Genomic DNA, 18,023 nt, shown 5'->3' on the forward strand with positions numbered 1-18,023 from the left:
GAGTAAGTGGTGAAAGAAACGCAGGTTGTAATCAAAGCTGTGACATTTGTTTTGATATTTCGTGCTGTAAACGCGCACCACCAAAACACACTACTACAACTGATATAGCATAGACAACACTATCTATCTTTCAGACTACACAACAAGCAAGTCATTGACTACTATCATATACAGCACCATTATGGTGAGGACACGTTCTAAACTGGTACACATATCGTCTTCTTCTGCAACAGTAGTGGTGGAAACCAACCATTGCACACACCACGGCCAAATGCTGCTCCCTGTTCTTCCCTTTCTCCCAAAGTTTACCGCGGAATTCAGCGGAAAAAAAGTGTCGTATGGCGATAGATACACTCATCACAAGCTAATTGGTGCCCTCCAAATAAGACTTTTACATTACAAACACCAGGGTAAAGAAAACCCGTCTTCCAATCTATCCTTTTTCCACGGCATACAACACCAGGGATTCGGGCGATTCAAGGCTATGCGACAGCATTCCTCTTCCAACCTCACCGATAATGGCATTTGAATCACAGTTTATAGCAGTCACTTCCACGTCCACCATTAAGGTGTCCTTTTGGATCTACTTGGTAGACTGGGTGCTAGCGTTGATCTTGGGTCTCGGGTTCATCTTCTACTTCCACAAGCTATTGGGTTTCCTATTTTCCCTACTATTCAAGTTGATACTCTGGACGGCGTATAAAACCAGGATCCGCGTGGACGCAATGAAAATCTCGCCGCTAGCCGGCAGGATATTCATCAAAAACCTCACCATCACAACTAGCGATGCAACTATTTCCATTTTGAACGTAACCTTGACCTGGAGGTACTGGCTCTTTAGGTTGACCAAGCTCTCGAACTACTACTGGGACACCGACTACGAAGTTGGCGGAGTCACGCAAAAGCAAAACGACGAGCTGCCGTCTCGGTTTGTTATGGTTGTGGATGGGTTGGAGATTTTCATCTACAACCGCACGGAGGCATTTGACAACATTGTTGAGATTTTGAAAACGGGTGACAACTCAGCAACAAAGGAGACGGAAAAATCGTTTGCATCGTCAACATCAACGTCTTCGGGTGAGAGCTCGGCTTCGCACCGGAACGACAAGGAAGGAGAGTCGATTGAGTTTGTCAGAAAGTCCAAAAGCAGGTCCTTGATGTTGTTTCTCTGGGTATTGCCCTTGGAGATTAGAGTCAAAAAGGGAGCCATTGTGTTGGGGAATGTCGTGACACCTTCTATTCTAGTGGCCTCGTTCAAATCTGCAAGGGGATCAATAGACGTGTCAAAAGCACCAAACTCACTAGACCCCTACAGACTACTCCACGATCTTCAGTTTTTGCAATTCCAGATCGCAATGAAGACAAATCTCGGATACGACAAGCATAGATACGACACTCACCCCAAAGACAAGTCCCAAAGGAGTCACGCAGACATGAAGAGGTATAAAGTATGGCGCAGATTCACTCGTGCCATGCAATGGGTGCGCAAGAGACTCGATCAGGGCCGCGAGGCTTCACGAGTCGACCTACCGCACAACCAATGGAGAGGCTTGAAACGGTACGTAGGCGAGTTTCAAGAACCAGAGGTGTTGTCGCCAATGAGCACAAACCAGGAACAGTATGCCAAGTACAGTTTGATCTTAGACTCCACCATGACACGATTCATCTACTATTATGACTCCCCCGGTGTGCAAACTGGTATTGACTCGGGGGAGGCGCCTGAATCAGGTCTCGAGATTGAGATCTCCCATGGGACTATACATTATGGACCATGGGCCGACCAACAGCGGGCACCCCTACAAGACATGTTGTTTCCTCCGCTAGCCAAAGATTCAACACCAAACTATGCAGGCGTGGCCTCAGAAGGGAGCAAGAAAAGAGAATACCAGGGTTTCAAGATTGCCGTTATTGTGCGGGACGACTTGGTCGTGCGGGTGCCCACTCGCGAACCGAGCAAAGACAATGACTACATCAGCCTGGGAGTGCCCAAGACCGGCCGGCCGTTTGGGTGGATCGAGTTGAAGCTCGGCGAAGGGTCCAACGTGGGTGTTTTCACTTCGTACGTCACCGACAAGGAGGACAAGTGGCCGAACCGGCTAAAGATGGTTTTCAACATGCCCGAAATGCGGACATCGGTGAATCACGATGTGTTGTTCTTGGCCGACTCCCACGAGATTAGCGCCGACATTGGCCTCCCGTTGCTGTGGAACGGGAAATGCACCTGGACATTTGACCAGGTCAGTTTGAATGCGAGGATGTTTTTGTTGCGAGAGCACCTTTTGCTATTTTCCGACCTATTCGCTGACTTTGCATCAGGCGAGCCGCTCCCGTACGAATACTTTAGACCATTTGTCTACAACATCCAGTGGAAGCTAATCAACTACGAGCTATATTTGAATGTCAACGACAACAACATCATAAACCACCCTTTGGACTTTAGCAACAACAAGTACCTCTCCTTTGAAGGCAAACAGATGGACTGTACTGTGGGAATCCCCATGTATGGCTCACTCACCAAAAAATCTACAGTTTCTTACCACGTCTCAACGCCAAAGTTCAACTTGAATTTGCATATACCGCCCTGGCACACAGTGAACGCATTCATGGCGAAAACGATTCTCGTTGGCAGCAGCGGTCATTTCGAGGTCTCGGGGGCCTACACGTTCTACAGCGGCGTCGAGATCAACACGTCCAACTGCGTGGAGATGAACTGCATTGGTGATGAAGTGTGCTTGATATTCTATGGGTTTGCCATCAGGTACTTGTTTACGATGCGAGAAAACTATTTCGGAGACCACATTCATTTCAAGACGTTTGAGGAGTTCAACAACCGAGGTGGAAGCACAGCCACAGAGGAGGACAAGGCACCGGCCAAGGACGAGAGTTACTGGGGGATGCTCAAAGTAGAAAACGATGTTGATGTGTTGTTTACTTTCCAGGTGAGAAACGGGTTGATCATCTTGCCTGAGCATTTGTACAGTTGCCGGTCCCATGTGGGATTGTATTTTGACATGTTGGACGTTGACCTTCGATTCACAAACTACTACATGGACATGCAAGCAGACTTTAGCCCGGTTTCAGGCACCGTGGTCCACGACTTTGATGAAAAAATGCCATTTGTAGATGTAGGAGAATACGCACAGAGCCATTTCGCGACTCGTGCCGACATGCACGTCGACGGATTCAGCGTCCACTCGCACAGAATGTTTGGCATACCTCCCACCGAGTTGACCTTTTGGTGTAAATGGGATTTTGCCAGCGGCGAGTGGGTGATTGATGGCGACCCCGGTATCATCAGGGCACTAAAAGCGGGGATTTCAAACTTCGGATCGGGGTTGCTGGACCATGAAAACGCGTTGGGTGAGTTGTTCCCACCTGCGTTTGATGCAGCCAACTTTTCATTTCGCTGCCCGAGATTTTTATTCAAGTTGAGACCCGACGTGCTGAGCCTATTGGAGTTCCAGATGGACGATTTATTGTTGTCGTACAATGACATGAGCAACAACCGGTACTCAAACAGACTATCGGTGTCGATCCCGGGCATCACAGCCAAGGCACTGACAACATGCCGCCACGGCGATATGAAGCTAGTGTTTTACCTTCAAACGTCGTTGACCTTGGTGAACATCTGTCAGAAAAAGGACATGATGGGCCGTCGAGCGATACAACAGCTTCACATGCGCAATAGCGATGCTCCTTTCCACCGCGCCCCCTTTTTGCTTTCCGAGGAGTACAGGGATAGGTTTTACGACGCAAACAAGGGGAGCTTCATGACCTCGTTGTCACTCCCACAAGTGGCCATCCCTTTGACGGAGTTTACTGCTGATGTGGTTCTTGAAAGCGGCAGTAGTAGTGTTTTGCACAGCAGTGTTGATGATGTCTGCCCGATTGGTGAGCAGACGTATCCCACAGTCGTTTATGACAGCGAGGACTTTACTCCTTCTTATGTGGTGGAACCAGACACTGAGTATGACAATATCATTGTGGAGCTTGGCGCACTCAAAGCCTACATTTGTCCCGAGGTTTTTTCGCTAGTGTTTGCCTTGATGACGAAGGTCATGGCGGATGTCAGCATGGAGTCGCTCATGGACCAGATCGAAGTCTCCACTATTGAGTCATTGAACGCAATGCAGAAGTTGTCCCAGTCGGTCAAGAACTTTCGCGTGGTGAACCACGAGTGTGTAGTGCACTTGTCGATGGATGTGGGTAGTGATGTTGCTAGTATGCAAAGAGGAGGCGCAGCAAAAAGGCTAGAATTGGTGTTGTCCAATTTCTCCGCCGCAGTCTCCCAAAAGGCCTTCTTGGCGGGAGAGGATGTGGATGATGCACAGTCTGAGGAGTTGTCGCTTGCAGTCCACGTTGAGTGTGTTTCTGTGACATCTCTCGGGGAAGAGGGTAAGAACCTGGCAATAGTGGCGGAAGCTAGGGACCTAGAGTTGTGGGCTGACGTGAGAGACGGCAGTATCGTGGGCTCCGCTGATGTCAACTATTTGAGTTTCGAAGTTGACATGGCTGAAATCAGCAATCAAATTCAGTCTTGTCAGGCTGTACTTCAATCCATCAACCCTGCTTTGACGATTCTCGACACTATCGAAAAGAACAGCTTCTTGCAGGCAAAGCTTATCCACGAGTTGACGTTGGCCTCTGTTGAACATGCAATCGATCACGACCCCGATGTCCTCACGCGACCGGCGTACATATTGCGATCCAAGAAGGACCACATGCGGAACTCCGACGGCTGGAAGATCGTGGCAAAGTTGCGACACACCCTTCGGAGCTTGCCGAGTAGTTGGTTGCACAACGCGATGGAGAACTTGCGCGACAAGGGCCTCTCGCTAAACGCGCTTGAAGAGGTGTGGGTGTATTTTTCCAACTGGAGAGCGTGGGAGTCGAACCCGCAGCAGCGGCGGCAGATGTTGGAAGGAATATTCAAGGGAGCCGGGAAAAGCACGCCTTTGCAGGTTGACTTTGTCACATCCATACACAGAGTCTCGGTCCATTGCGCAAGCCTTGAGGAGCCAGCATACTTTCGGTTGCGCGACATCTACTGCACGGGGACTCTGCTGCCACCTCAGGGTGATGTAAAGAAAGGTATCAACGCAGCGTTGAGCGTGGGTTCTTATGAGGGGAAAATCACAAACACGTTTCTCCAGTCATTGTCGAGACTCAACCTTGGTGATCTCGCCACAAAATCACATCATTCGAATCAGGGAGCCAAGGAGCAAAGTCATATACAAGTCACGGTAAAAGTTGATCATTTCGACCAATCAGTTGAGCTTTTAAACGCTGCAGGTACTTTCAGCGTGAGGAACTGCTTGACAATGTTCCACAAGGATGACTCGGAATCACGGTTGCAAGTTGTGTCGAATATTGAAATGCTAGAGGTGGCACTACATGCCATGAAAGAGCAAATGCTTACGCAAAGCTGTTACAAGTCAAACGTGGTGTTTGTGAAACTAGGGTCGCTGATGCAGGTGAACGTGGAGACAGAGGGAACAAGAACCAGCTTGGTCAGTCGCCGTGATCGAATTATGCAAGTGTTGCAAGTACTCATGGCGGAAGACGTCCCGTTTGTAAAAGGGTTGGCATCAAAGGACTCAGGATCTCCAAAGTCGTCGCCGCCTGCAAAGCCTTTATTTTTGAGCTGCACTGCCAAGGCCAAGGAAATCGTCTGGAAGATAGACTTGCTTGACCCGCTCCACTTTGCAGGTGCCCTCACGGGATTTGCGATTAGCACCACTATGAAAGATGGCCGTGTCTCTACTCGAGTTGAGTTCCAGCGACTCAAGAGCAACTTCTGCATCGACCGCCACAGTGTACTCGAACTCCATTCCACCGAGCTTGTAAGCTTGTGCGGTGTTGAAAGTGCTGAAGATTTGATGTTGCTCTCGTCGGAACTCTCCATCGGATACTTGAAGCTCCGATTTGCAGATGTCACTCGGATAATGAGATTTGTGTCATTTCAGATGCCCAAATTGCAAGAAAAGCTTGCCAAATTACACTCCTTGCTTTCCGATGGCAAGGGAGCCCGCCATGAAAACAAGACAAACCATCTATTCAGGCTCAAGTTCAAGGGAGAGTACTTGGAGTTGGCAGCTGTTTTCAACAAGGCAAGCTTGGGGTTCAGCGTCGAGGGCACCAGCTTCAACGTTTGCAACATTTCCGTAGTCCAGGAGTTGGAAAACTTGCCCATCGCCAAGGAAGTGCCTGCTTACGGGGACGTTGTGATACCAGCGTCCCGAGTGAGCTTGGTGGGAAAGAATATCCCGTTGGCATTGTCAAACATCATTGCTCTAAACTTGGCTGTGCGGTTGTTCAATGACACGGACTCCAGAAACACACGCCAGAGCTTGCAGATTGAGTCGGAGTTTTGCCGTGTTGCCTTGTCTGAATCTATTGTGATTGCGTCCATCAAGATACTAGACGATATATTGCCAATGCTTCCAAAACAAGCAAAAACTTCACCAAAGCCCAGACAGGATCAAGTTCGCAACAGCGTCGAGATGGCCATCTACTCCCGATTTTCCGCTTTTCAATTCCTTTCCTACAACTTTTGCATGGGCTGGCTTTTCAACGACCGGTCAAAGGACTGCCCCGGGGTCATTATCGGCGCAGAAAAGTTTTTTGCAGCCACCGAGGAAAGCTTGGGCAAGTTCACCTTGATGGGGGCGTACATCTCCTTAGCACATGGAGGCACGGCCAATGACTTCTACAGCACACGGTCTGAAAGAACCAGTTTGAATAGAGCCTTTTTGCCCAACTTGCAGATGATCTACATGATAGAGAAGCAGGATAAAAAGTCCAAGCATTTGCGGTTGTCGCTCAATGGAGACGAGATAGATGTGCAGTTTGTGTCGACATCGATTGGCACCTTTGTTGAGAAATCTGCGAGCTCCGCATCGCGAATCCAGAAGTATATGGAGAGAAAGTCGTGGTTATTCGACGACAAGGCGTCCGAGCCCAAGCCGGCGCGACCGTCATCAGACTTCAAAATCCCATTCCAATCGGTCGAGTTTGTCTCGACATTTGCAGGCTCCAATGTGTTGATATCAAGAATGGAGGACGAGGATCTTGGGGAGAAAAAGTCGTTGTTTTTGCATGCTCCTGCCATCAAGACCATCTTCAAGTTTTCTGAATGTTTAAACGGCAAGAAAAAGCTTAGTGGGGAGTTGGTGACCTCTTCTTCCGAAAACACATTATTTCCACAGTGTGTGCCGGTGCTCGTGGACATCATCTCCAGCATCAAGGAGTCGATGCACAAACCTGAATCTGGCAAGGACAAGGAGCTGACTAGCAAGGCTTCGAACGAGGTGAGCCGCAGCGATGGCTTTGTTTTGGACGACTTTGCGTTTGACATAGCGATAAGGATCGAGAGGCAGCAGCTTACACTCAGCTGTGAGCCCACCGCGAAGGTTGCGGCAGTTGTTGGACTTGAAGGGATCCTAGTGCAGATTGGCTCCAACGACCTGAAGGGGAAATCGCTCCACTTTTCAGTGCTCATGGACGGTGTTGCCGCATCGCTTCAGCACGTCTACTCGAGAGACATCAGCGCGTCGTTGAAAATGGAGAGAATCTTGCTCCTGAGTGTGCTCGAGTTTGGTCGAGCTGGGGGGATGTTCTCCACCGGTTGCGTGACCAACGCAGATGCGTACGTCAACGTGAAGCAGTACCAAGATGTGGACTTGTTCAAAGACATCTGGTTTCCAAAGCACTTATACGACCATCACCACGACGATGAGAGTCACCACCCGGGAGGCCATGCTGCAACAGCTTCGACTTCCTCGGAGTTGGCGCAGAACAAAAACATTGCTATGAAGTTTCGAGAGGTGTCGACAACTTATGCATTTCCCTGGGTCGTGGTCTTTGTAACAAACAAGGTCAACGTTGAAGTCGACTTTGGCCAAGCGTTGGGCATCTTCAGACTCGTCATCGGCAACTTCTGGGCCGTTTCCAAGAAATCCCAGGACTGGTCGCAGGACTTGAAGACGGGCATCAACGAGATCGATCTCTCCGCTGAGGGCAGGTTGGGCGGGTCCTTGCTTGTGCGCAACGTGAATTTGCACACCGCTATCAAATGGAACATTGGCGGAGCAGAGACCTTGGACGTTCCCTTGGTGTTGATCTCGGCGGGTATTGCCGAGTTGCTGCTCAAGATGTCCTTTGACTACCATGTGATTGCCATTGCCTACCTCGACGGCTTTTCAATGGACATCTACAATAAAAAGAATGAAATCGCCCTCACCAAGGACCACTTGATATTTGTCAGCAAGTTCAAAGCGCTCGAGATATACTTGACCTCGTTGACGGCGTCGAACTTTATGGACATTGGCAATACCATTTCACGCATGAACCAGGACAACAAAAGTTCCTACAAGGAGATCCTCAGAGACTCCTCGCGAGGCAAGTCGATAAGCCAAAGGATGCCGTCGAGGTCGTTTCTGAAGCACTCCCTCTTGAAAACGGTAAAGAAGCTAGACACGCAGATATTGGTGTCCATCGGTCATTTGCTTGTGCACGTGTACCCATCGTCCATGGACAACACCAAGGTTCTCGTTCTCAAGTTGGACGAATCGCGGGCAAAGTTCCAACAAAATGAGTACGGCTACGGAATCTCAAATGACTTGGACTTGAAGTTTAACGATCTAACAGTTTCGCTCTCGAGTATGCCTCCGCCACCAGAGACGTTTATCGAAACGTGCACTGTTGCTGAGTTTGTTTCTTTTGCCAAGCAGGCAAAGGGCGGCACGATATTTGTGTTTCCCTCGTTTAAGATCTCCATGCGGACATTTGAAAAGGGCCAAAGCAACGTTATCGAGTACTTGTTCCAGTCTTCCTTTGGAGGCACAGTTGCAGTGCGGTGGAACTTGGGTTCAGTCAACTTTATCCGCGAAATGTACAACATTCATTCGAGTGCACTTTCCACCAGGATTGAGTACAAGCAGAATATACAGAAAAAGTTTGACTCGCCAGTCAAAGAGGAACCGCCGGCGTTGTCAACGCTTAAACAGCAATTGGGCGAGGGGGACTCAACAAAGGAAATAGACAATGCCATCAAGGAGACGATGGAAAAGGTTGAGATCCAGTCTAAATACAGATACTCGCCTCTTGCGCCGCCAATAATAGAAGCACCCCAGCTCAAAGAGTTGGGCAATGCCACACCGCCGTTGGAGTGGTTTGGACTAAACAGAGACAAGTTCCCCAACTTTACCCATGAGTTGGTTATTGTCAACCTCCAGAGATTGGTCCATGAGGTGGAAACGCAGTACTCGAAAATGTTGGGCAAAATGTAAAAAAAAAAATGAGGTCTTTTTATTCCATCTATTTCGTATTTACATGGTAAGCTTTTTTTATCTAGTGAGTCAAAAACCATCTTCCTTTTGCTCTTCTTCTGGCAAGCACCTTTTGACCGCCTTTTGTTCTGAGTCTGGCCAAAAAGCCAAATGTTCTTTTCCGCTTCAACGTATTTGGCTGGTACGTGTTTCCTCTGGATTTGTATCTCCTTTGCACAAGGCCGAGCAACGACTGTAACGGTGAAATAGTTGGTGTTGCAGGCTGGGTGAGTGAGAGCTGCCGAGGGAGCGCTTGTGTAAGCCGCGGAATATGACCGGGCTGTCTAAACACGTTGCTGAGCTGTGCTTTGAGGATATGTTGCAACATGACGCTTGGGGGTTGAATTGAACCTTGATATGGTGCGGAGCTGATCTGGATGGTGATTTTTTTTCCACTCTCTCTGCAATGTACGGTAAGGAGTTTTTTAGCGTATTTATCATCACCAACCCGCACGTTACTCATTTGCTCCAACATCAAGAGACAATGCCAGGGCTCCACGGCGACAGCAGAAGAGCTGTCCCTTCGACTTTAAACTCACCAACAACTGTTCACATAGACGCCACTGTGCTGCTCCTGGATAGCAAAGCAGAGGCACTCGTGTCCCAGTTTATTACCGTTAGCGAGCACAACAACAACCCTATAACGCAGCAGGAGCAGAACCAGAGCACCGGGTTTGCTGCTGACAAGGAAAGCCTGGCTAAGTTATCGCAGTTGAAGCGAATACAGAGAAGTTTACGAGGCTTGCCACCGCTCTTGTCGGATAAAATGGCGACATCTTCTAGTGCCGCTGAAATCGAGGATGGCGCTAAAAAAAAAAAGATTGTGTTTGATGAATAGAAATTCTGCTGTCATGGCGTGGGATACGGAAGCGGTCGCTCGCAGCTCAGTTTCAAAGACTATATAGGCTTCAAGTTACAAGCTAGATCAGCAATAGCTTTGGCATTGGGTGGCTGGCACACACTCTGGTGGTGCACCGATGAGCAGTTCCTTGAAAAAAGTCGTGTAATTTGCCGCAAAATCTCTGTCTCTTGTTTACCTCTGCCTGACGCGTAGGGATCAGTTTTTGCAACAAAATCAACCTGAACCAGGCTTACATCCAAACTGCTGCTCTATGTTTACAACCTCACTCCTCCCGGATGAAAAGGAAACTCGACGCCAGCGACAACTCGTTTATCAACAACAGCGATTATGAGTCGGATAAAGCCGCAAGCGAGCATGAAGACGAGGCTCCTTCGAAAAGTGAGGACGCGGAAGGAGAGGAACATGAAGGCAATGAAGGACCAACAAATATGCTAGACCCCGGTAAAGTGGAAATTGATGCGCCACTCGCAGAACATGTTGAGGGTGCAGAAACTGCTGAAGCTAGCCACGGAACGCCAATGCCAGAGCCACTGCCGTCGGTGGTCAACCACCCGCTGCAAACCACGTGCGCCACTCCCACAAAGCCTCGACTAGTCATTGATCGGTTGGCCTTGACCAACTTCAAGTCGTACGCCGGTCGACAGCTCATCGGGCCCTTCCACTCCTCATTCTCGTCAGTGGTTGGCCCCAACGGCAGTGGCAAGTCCAACGTCATTGACGCGATGCTATTTGTGTTTGGATTCAAAGCCAGCAAAATGAGACAGGGAAAAATATCCGAGTTGATACACAACTCGGGCACCAGTCGGCCGGAGTATTGCCAGGTCGATATACACTTTAAGATGGTCTATGGCGACCCCATCCTTCAAGGAGCTGGTAATGTACCAGACTCAAGCTTGGTCGTCTCCAGAAAAGCGTTCCAGAACAACCAGTCGGCGTACTATATCAACGACAAGAAGAGCACATACACCGAGGTGACCTCATTGTTGAAAAAACAAGGCATTGACTTGGAGCACAAGCGGTTTTTGATTCTTCAAGGCGAGGTCGAGTCCATAGCGCAAATGAAGGCAAAGGCCGAGAAGGAGGGCGAAGACGGCCTACTTGAGTATTTGGAAGACATTATTGGAACGACCAAGTACAAGCAGTTGATTGAAGATACAACCACTGAGATTGAAGAGCTCAACACTATATGCCAGGAAAAGTCAGATCGGTTGGAGTTTGTGGAAAAGGACAAAAGTTTGTTGGAGGAGAAAAAGGCTGAAGCTTTAAAGTTTTTGGACCTCGAGCGGAAATTGAACCACTTGATGGGGCTCCAGTTCCGTTGCAACGCACAGCGGTACAGACTGCAGATGCAAGAGGAGGAGCAAGAAGCAAGCGAGTTGAGGGGAAAGTTGCAGGAGAGAACAGAAGCAGTCGCGGAGGTCACTAAACAGATCACCACCGAGAAGGAAAAGCAGCTGCAAACCACCAAGGAGCTAAAGCGATTGACCACTGAGATGGATCGTTTGAGCAAACAACGCAAGGACTTGAACAAGCAAAACGTTGCTTTTGAAGAAAAGTCAAAAAACATGGACGCCAAGATCAGGAAAGCAAACAAATCCGTGGCGTCGCTGACTGCATCTTTAAACAAGGCAAAGCAGAGCTTATCCACTTATGCCAACTCCTCTGCACAGTACAAAACCGAGATTGAGACGCTAACTTTGAAATTACTGGCACAGGAGGACAAGATGGCCGAGATGAGGGCAAAGCTAACAGCGAGGACCTCCGTGTTTACGCAGGAGATTGAAACCTTGCAGACACGGTTGGAGCCGTGGACGTCCAAAATCAAGGAGAATGAAAGCAAAGCCCAGTTGGTTGCAACAGAGATCAACATGCTCGAGAGCCAAATGAATAGTAAACGGACCCAGCTAGAGCAAAGCAAGCGACGGCTCAGAGATATCAAAGCAGAGGGTAAATCCAAGGAAGCAGAGTATCAACAGAAGGAGCGAGACTTGGAAAAGATTACCGAGCAGTGGGCTCTCGGCGAGGAGCAGACCAGTTTGTTAAAAGCCGGGTTGGACAAGTTGAAGCTGCAAATCTCCAAGAACAAAAACAAGCTCCATGACTCGCTTGCTATTTTGCAATCCAAGGAAAACAAAAACAGCGTGCTAGCATCTCTAAGCAAATTGGCAAAGTCCGGCAGGGTTGAAGGTTTCCACGGACGACTAGGCGACCTTGGCCGCATTGACGCAAAATATGATGTCGCAATCTCAACAGCGGTCCCAGGTTTGGACAGCATGGTTGTCGATTCCGTTGAAACCGCCCAGGCCTGCATCGAGTACTTGCGAAAAAACCGACTTGGATATGCTAGCTTTATATGTCTCTCCAAGTTGAGCAAGTTTGACTTGTCCCCGATAAACACGCCTGGCGACCCATCCAAGGTCAAGCGGCTCTTTGACCTCGTTGACCCACTTGATTCGAAATTTGCACCGGCATTCTTTAGCAAGATGTTCCACACGTTGGTCGCGCCCGACTTGAAAGAGGCCAAGGCCGTCGCCTACGGTGCTAAACGGTGGAAGGTGGCCACCTTGGATGGGCAAGTGATTGACACTTTTGGCACAATGTCAGGCGGTGGCAACTATATTCAAAAGGGGGCCATGAAGTTGACGTCCTCGCGCAGTGAGGATACCAACGAGGTTGAGGAACTGGACTTGGAGCTGTTGCGGGGGCGGATATCGGAGTTGGAGAGCAAGTACGATGACACGAGCAAGCAGTATAACGAGAGCGTGGCCGCGCTAAAGCAGGTGAAAAAGCTCGAGCCGGAAACACGGCGGGCGCTTGAAAAGTTAAAGTTGGACATTGCCGGGCTTGCATCAGAGATGAAAGAGATTGCTCAGTTGAGGAGAACCTTGTCCATAGAGCAAGAGGAGATGGACGCCACGAACCCCTTTGAAGCGCAGATTACGGACAAGCGCGAGCAGCTAGCCGTGTTGCACCGGGAGAAATCCATATTGCAATCTGAAATGGCCGAGTCGGAAACGCGCATTTCGGAGCTAGAGCGGAAGATCATGGAGGCGGGAGGTGTCGATTTAAAAGTGCAAAGCTCCACGGTTGATAGTATAAAGAAGCAGATTTCTATAACCAACGACAAGACCAGTGGGGACAGAATTGCGGTGAAGAAGTTGGAAAGCGATATTGAACGGCACACGCGAAACATTGACGAAGAAACGCGGGTCTTGGCAGAGTTGGAAGCGGCGGTCAAGGAGTTGAAAGAGTCACAAGCCGTGGTGGTGGAACAGATGCAGTCTTTGGAAGTGCAAATGGAGGTGTTGAATCAGCAAAAGCAAGAAAAGGATGAGCAGCTTGAAGTAGCGCGTTTGGAGATTGAGGAGAAACAGGCCGAGATTGCTGACTTTGAACAGTTTAAGGTTGAGATAAAGAACCAATTGGAGAAAGTAGAGGGACATTTGGAAAAGATGCGGCGTTTGGTCGCCCAGAACGAGCAAGCTCTAGACTCGATACCGGTGCGGGACCTCACTCCCTATATTTACTGGCTTCCGGACCACGAGCAGTCCACATATACCACGCCACTATTAGATAACGAGTCTGACGACGACATCGACATTGACGCTGTCAACTCCGAAGTGGAAGAGATTGAAAAGTACATGTCGACTGTGCGTGTGGATGTCGAGATCTTGAGGGAGTACGGGACCAAACTCGCAGAGTGCAAGGAGAGAAAAGACGATTTAAACAAAGCCATTGGCGATCGAGACGAGAAGCGCGACTACTGCGAGGATATGAAGAGAAAGAGACTCGACGAGTTCATGCAAGGATTCAGCGACATCTCCTCGACACTAAAGGACATGTACCGGATGATCACCATGGGAGGCAACGCCGAGTTGGAGTTGGTGGACAGCTTGGACCCCTTTTCCGAGGGCATCTTGTTCAGCGTGATGCCGCCGAAAAAGTCGTGGAAAAACATTTCCAACTTGTCTGGCGGCGAAAAGACGTTGAGCCTGTTGGCATTGGTGTTTGCTTTGCACAAATACAAACCCACGCCGCTTTATGTGATGGATGAGATCGACGCCGCATTGGACTTTCGCAACGTGTCTATTGTGGCAAACTATATAAAGGAGAGGACCAAAAACGCCCAGTTTATCGTCATTTCCTTACGGAACAATATGTTTGAGTTGGCGCAAAAGTTGGTGGGGATCTACAAAATCGACAACAAGACCAAAAGTGTGCCAATCATGAACATCGAACTAGCCGAAATGTAACTTATGTAATATTCAAGCTTTCTTTCTTCCAACTAGGTTCCACAGCACATGCATATCCCTTCTCATGCTTTCTCTTTAGCACAAAGTATGTGTCCAACACATCAATCATCTCCACCATCGATTTCGCAGCATTCACTCTCTTGACCACTTTTTTCGACACTGGCATATTTTCCAACAACTGCAGTACGTGGTGTTGCGATAACTTGAATGGCAAGCCGTAGCTCGTGGTCAACGCCATAAACACCTCGACTGCACTCCAGGGTGTTTGGTCCTGACCCGTGAAAAGTGCCGGGTTTGCTAGTATCCCTCGTGCCGACATGACACCGTCGGCACCGGTATAAGCTGCGATTCTCCGACAATCGTCCAATGTGAAGCAGTCGCCGTTGGCGATCACAGGAACCGTTTTAATGTGCAGCCTCACCATCTTGATTGCGTCCAAGTCAACAGGGGTGGACGACCGGGTGGTCTTTGTGCGGCCGTGGATGGTGATGATGTCGGTGCCCGCAGCCTCCACAATCTTGACAAACTCGATGGTTTCATTCACGTCGCTGTGTATTCGGATTTTTGTGTCAATGCAAACAGAACCCCCGTACTTGGCCTTGGCCGCTGAGATCATCGCTGCCACGAGATGCGGCTCGCTCATCAACGCAGCCCCGATCCCTTCCCGGATCTGGTCCTTTATGGGGCATCCGCAGTTGATCCCAACCCCGTCCACATGCGGCAAGATCATATCGATGAATTTCATGAAGTCCTCCACGTTGTTGACGCCCACTTGCACTATGACGCAGTGGTCCCGGGCGTTTGTAGTAAAGTCCGAATACCGAGCCATATCGTTGCGGACAAACTCACGAGCTAGTATCATTGGCGTGTAGACTATATCCACATTGTAGAACCGGCATAGCTCACGGAATGGGAGTTTGGAGTACCTGACCATGGGGCCTGCGACGCACACTGGCCGGTTCTCTAGTTTGCATCTTTGTATAATCGCCGTGGGCCTGTTCTCTGCCGGTCTCGAGGGAACTGTCATTGAGGGAATTGCACAGTTGCAGCTGAGATGAGATGAAATCTGTGCAAATACACAAGTGATGATCTGCTACACCAGCTTTAGGTACAGTCACGTGAGTAGAGTCCCACTCTAGAATATTTTCAATTTGCAAGTTACAGATAAGCAGTTGATGGAAATTTCTTTAAATAATACAAGTATATAGAAGCCAAAAAAAAAAAAAAAAAAAAAGAAAAACAAGAGAAGAAAGATCCCGCATCCTGGCCTCACTACTCCTCCTCCGAGCTTTCAGACGACACGGCATCGTCGTCGGAGCTTTCTTCATGCTTGATACCCATAAGACCGTTACTTTCTGTCTGCGCATGCCCGTTGCCCTCGTCAAACAATGCCAACTGCGACCTCAAATGCGCCAACTCGTCTAGATTGGTTCCCGACTTGTTGCCCTTCTTTTTGATCTTGACTGCCGCCTTTTCGCCGAATAAAAAGTCGTACAACTTCAACACCGTGGAGTCACCCAATTGGTCCATATCCAACTCCACTTCGTCCTCGTTGCTGATTTGCACGTCGTCCTGGATGATTTTGATCAACGCATTGAGCTTTTTGTCGGACAACGTAGGCACAACCTCGGAAACCTGTTTTTTCATTTCGTATGTGACAACCGGTTGCGGCGGCGTGAGTTTCACCTGGCTAACGGGCGGCACCGACGACTCCTTTCGCTTCGCCTTTGAGCCGCGCTTGGCAGTCGACAGTGCTGCTTTCTTCTTTTTCTTTTTAGCCGCTTGCTGCTCGCGCAATTTTTTCAAGTGGTCTTTCTTCATCTCGTCCAACTCCTTCTTCATTCTCGTCAACTGGTTCTCGAGAAACTGGATCGCGGGCACGTCGGCAATCATGGCCTCGGTTATCTCTTCCTCTTCCTCGCTCGACACCTCCTCTTCCTCCACTTCTGAAGCGGGGGGTGTTGGCTCGGGCACCGGTTTGTTGACCCATTTTTTATCAAACACGGCCTCAAGGCGGTGGCCCATCATGTTGACCTCGGTTCCCTCGGGGTTGAACGCATAGCAGTTTTTAAACACCAACCGCACGTCTCTTTCAAAATCATCTGCGCTGTCGTACTGGTTGTTTGTCAACTTGGACTGAATGGTACCGAGGTCCATGGGCTCCTTGACAACTTGGTGGTAGTTGGGGATGTTCAAGCTTACGGCATCCACGGGCGCCAAGAAGGGAAAGTTGTAGTTGTAGTGCTTTTTCGACGTCAACTCCTTGATGGTTTGCGCGCAGAATCTTAGTTCCGCTGCAAATTTTTTCTTGCGAGGCCTCACGTCGTAAGGTAGTTCTTTTGATTTCGGTGGGTGCACCGCTCTTCTTGGCCGTGCGGCGGCAACAGAGTCCGCCCTTCGTTTGTTGATGTCGGGAGACACTGCCTTTGTTTCTGTGACTCCCTGTGGTAATTCCCTCGGGGGCATGTTGAGCATGAGCTTTTCAAACTGGGCCTGGATGTTCAACGCCATTTTGGAGATGGACGCAGCCTCACCGTTGAACTTTTGGCAGTTTTCAATGATGAGATTGAAATCGCTGGTGAACTGCTCCGCACTCTCGTAGGCCTTCACGTGCAACTTCCGTTCTATAGTGGACAAGTCCATGGGGCGTTTTATGAAGTTGTAGTATAATGGGATGTTTAGTTTGACAGTGTCGACTGGGAGATGGAAAGGGGTGGAGTCTTTTAATCTCTTGATGCCCTTGATTGTAGTTAGGGCGTACTTGTATTGGTGGGCAGGCATGGGATCCGCGGGCAAGTTGTCCATATCTGGTTCCGCTGGTGGTTTGGCTGCGGGTGTGGGAGCAGAAGCCGTAGGAGGTGAGGTGGTTGCAGTAGGCTGCGTGGTTGCTGCAGCCTCCTCCTGCTGATCAGGAACCTGACTTGAGTCTCCATTCCCGTTTGTCTCCTCCGTCTCCACAGTCTCCTCAACTTGTCCATTTTCAGTCCTTTGCTTCTTCGAGCCCTCCTCGGCAGCAGAATCTTCCTCTCGCTCATCTAGTTTCCGTTTCTCCGGCGACTGAAACTCGTGATCGGTGGACATGATGGACTCTATTGTAGAAATCTTGCCATGTGCAGAAGTCCCTATTTTTTTGTTTTCTTTTTTTTTTTTCAAATGGTGGTGAAAATCTATCTCTCTCCTTTGTACCTGTGTTGTGAAAAATCGATGGAAAAATTGAATTGTATTTATACTGCTGGCTCAATGTTGTTTGTTTTTTTAATTTTTTTTTTTCCAGTCGCAATTCTCGCTCTTGAGTCGTTTACTTGTAAAGTTCCAACGCCACCTTCTCCAACGTATAGACTTTACCGTGGAAGAAGACAAAAATTATATCCCCTGGTGTCTCTTTTTTTTTTTTGCCACCTTGCCCTGTACTTGTTTAAAGTAGTTCTCATGGCGGTGTCATTCTCTCGGGGCTGGTGGATTAGCCAATAGTAAAACCAAGCTTGAAATTCAGCTGAGGGGGGGTATTTCGTGGTAGACTCCCTGTTGACTATTACTTTTTTTTTCTCACCGATGGGTCACATGATTAAAAGATTCATC

General features: G+C 49.0%; 6 protein-coding genes across 6 annotated transcripts; 3 read left to right on the forward strand and 3 right to left on the reverse strand. All coding sequences in view use genetic code 12, as the record gives it.

Moving 5' to 3' along the window:
• Nucleotides 1-518: 518 nt before the first annotated feature.
• On the forward strand, nt 519-9,290 carry LODBEIA_P20990 (uncharacterized protein; the record flags this gene model as incomplete). The annotated part of the gene is made up of 1 exon (XM_066972060.1): nt 519-9,290. The coding sequence occupies one exon, from the start codon at nt 519-521 to the stop codon at nt 9,288-9,290; it is 8,772 nt and encodes a 2,923-aa protein (XP_066829037.1).
• Nucleotides 9,291-9,351: 61 nt separating this feature from the next.
• LODBEIA_P21000 (mitochondrial 54S ribosomal protein bL34m) lies at nt 9,352-9,657 on the reverse strand (the record flags this gene model as incomplete). Its single annotated transcript, XM_066972063.1, has 1 exon — nt 9,352-9,657. The coding sequence occupies one exon, from the start codon at nt 9,655-9,657 to the stop codon at nt 9,352-9,354; it is 306 nt and encodes a 101-aa protein (XP_066829038.1).
• A 78-nt stretch (nt 9,658-9,735) lies between these two features.
• On the forward strand, nt 9,736-10,167 carry LODBEIA_P21010 (uncharacterized protein; the record flags this gene model as incomplete). Its single annotated transcript, XM_066972064.1, has 1 exon — nt 9,736-10,167. One exon carries the CDS (start codon nt 9,736-9,738, stop codon nt 10,165-10,167), a length of 432 nt encoding a protein of 143 aa, XP_066829039.1.
• A 299-nt stretch (nt 10,168-10,466) lies between these two features.
• Nucleotides 10,467-14,444, forward strand: LODBEIA_P21020 (uncharacterized protein; the record flags this gene model as incomplete). Its single annotated transcript, XM_066972065.1, has 1 exon — nt 10,467-14,444. The coding sequence occupies one exon, from the start codon at nt 10,467-10,469 to the stop codon at nt 14,442-14,444; it is 3,978 nt and encodes a 1,325-aa protein (XP_066829040.1).
• Nucleotide 14,445: 1 nt separating this feature from the next.
• On the reverse strand, nt 14,446-15,471 carry LODBEIA_P21030 (uncharacterized protein; the record flags this gene model as incomplete). The annotated part of the gene is made up of 1 exon (XM_066972066.1): nt 14,446-15,471. The coding sequence occupies one exon, from the start codon at nt 15,469-15,471 to the stop codon at nt 14,446-14,448; it is 1,026 nt and encodes a 341-aa protein (XP_066829041.1).
• Nucleotides 15,472-15,716: 245 nt separating this feature from the next.
• LODBEIA_P21040 (uncharacterized protein) lies at nt 15,717-17,525 on the reverse strand (the record flags this gene model as incomplete). The annotated part of the gene is made up of 1 exon (XM_066972067.1): nt 15,717-17,525. The coding sequence occupies one exon, from the start codon at nt 17,523-17,525 to the stop codon at nt 15,717-15,719; it is 1,809 nt and encodes a 602-aa protein (XP_066829042.1).
• Between the last annotated feature and the right edge of the window lie 498 nt (nt 17,526-18,023).

This window comes from Lodderomyces beijingensis (genome assembly GCF_963989305.1).
Source record: "Lodderomyces beijingensis strain CBS 14171 genome assembly, chromosome: 2".
Classification (NCBI taxonomy): Eukaryota; Fungi; Ascomycota; class Pichiomycetes; order Serinales; family Debaryomycetaceae; genus Lodderomyces; species Lodderomyces beijingensis.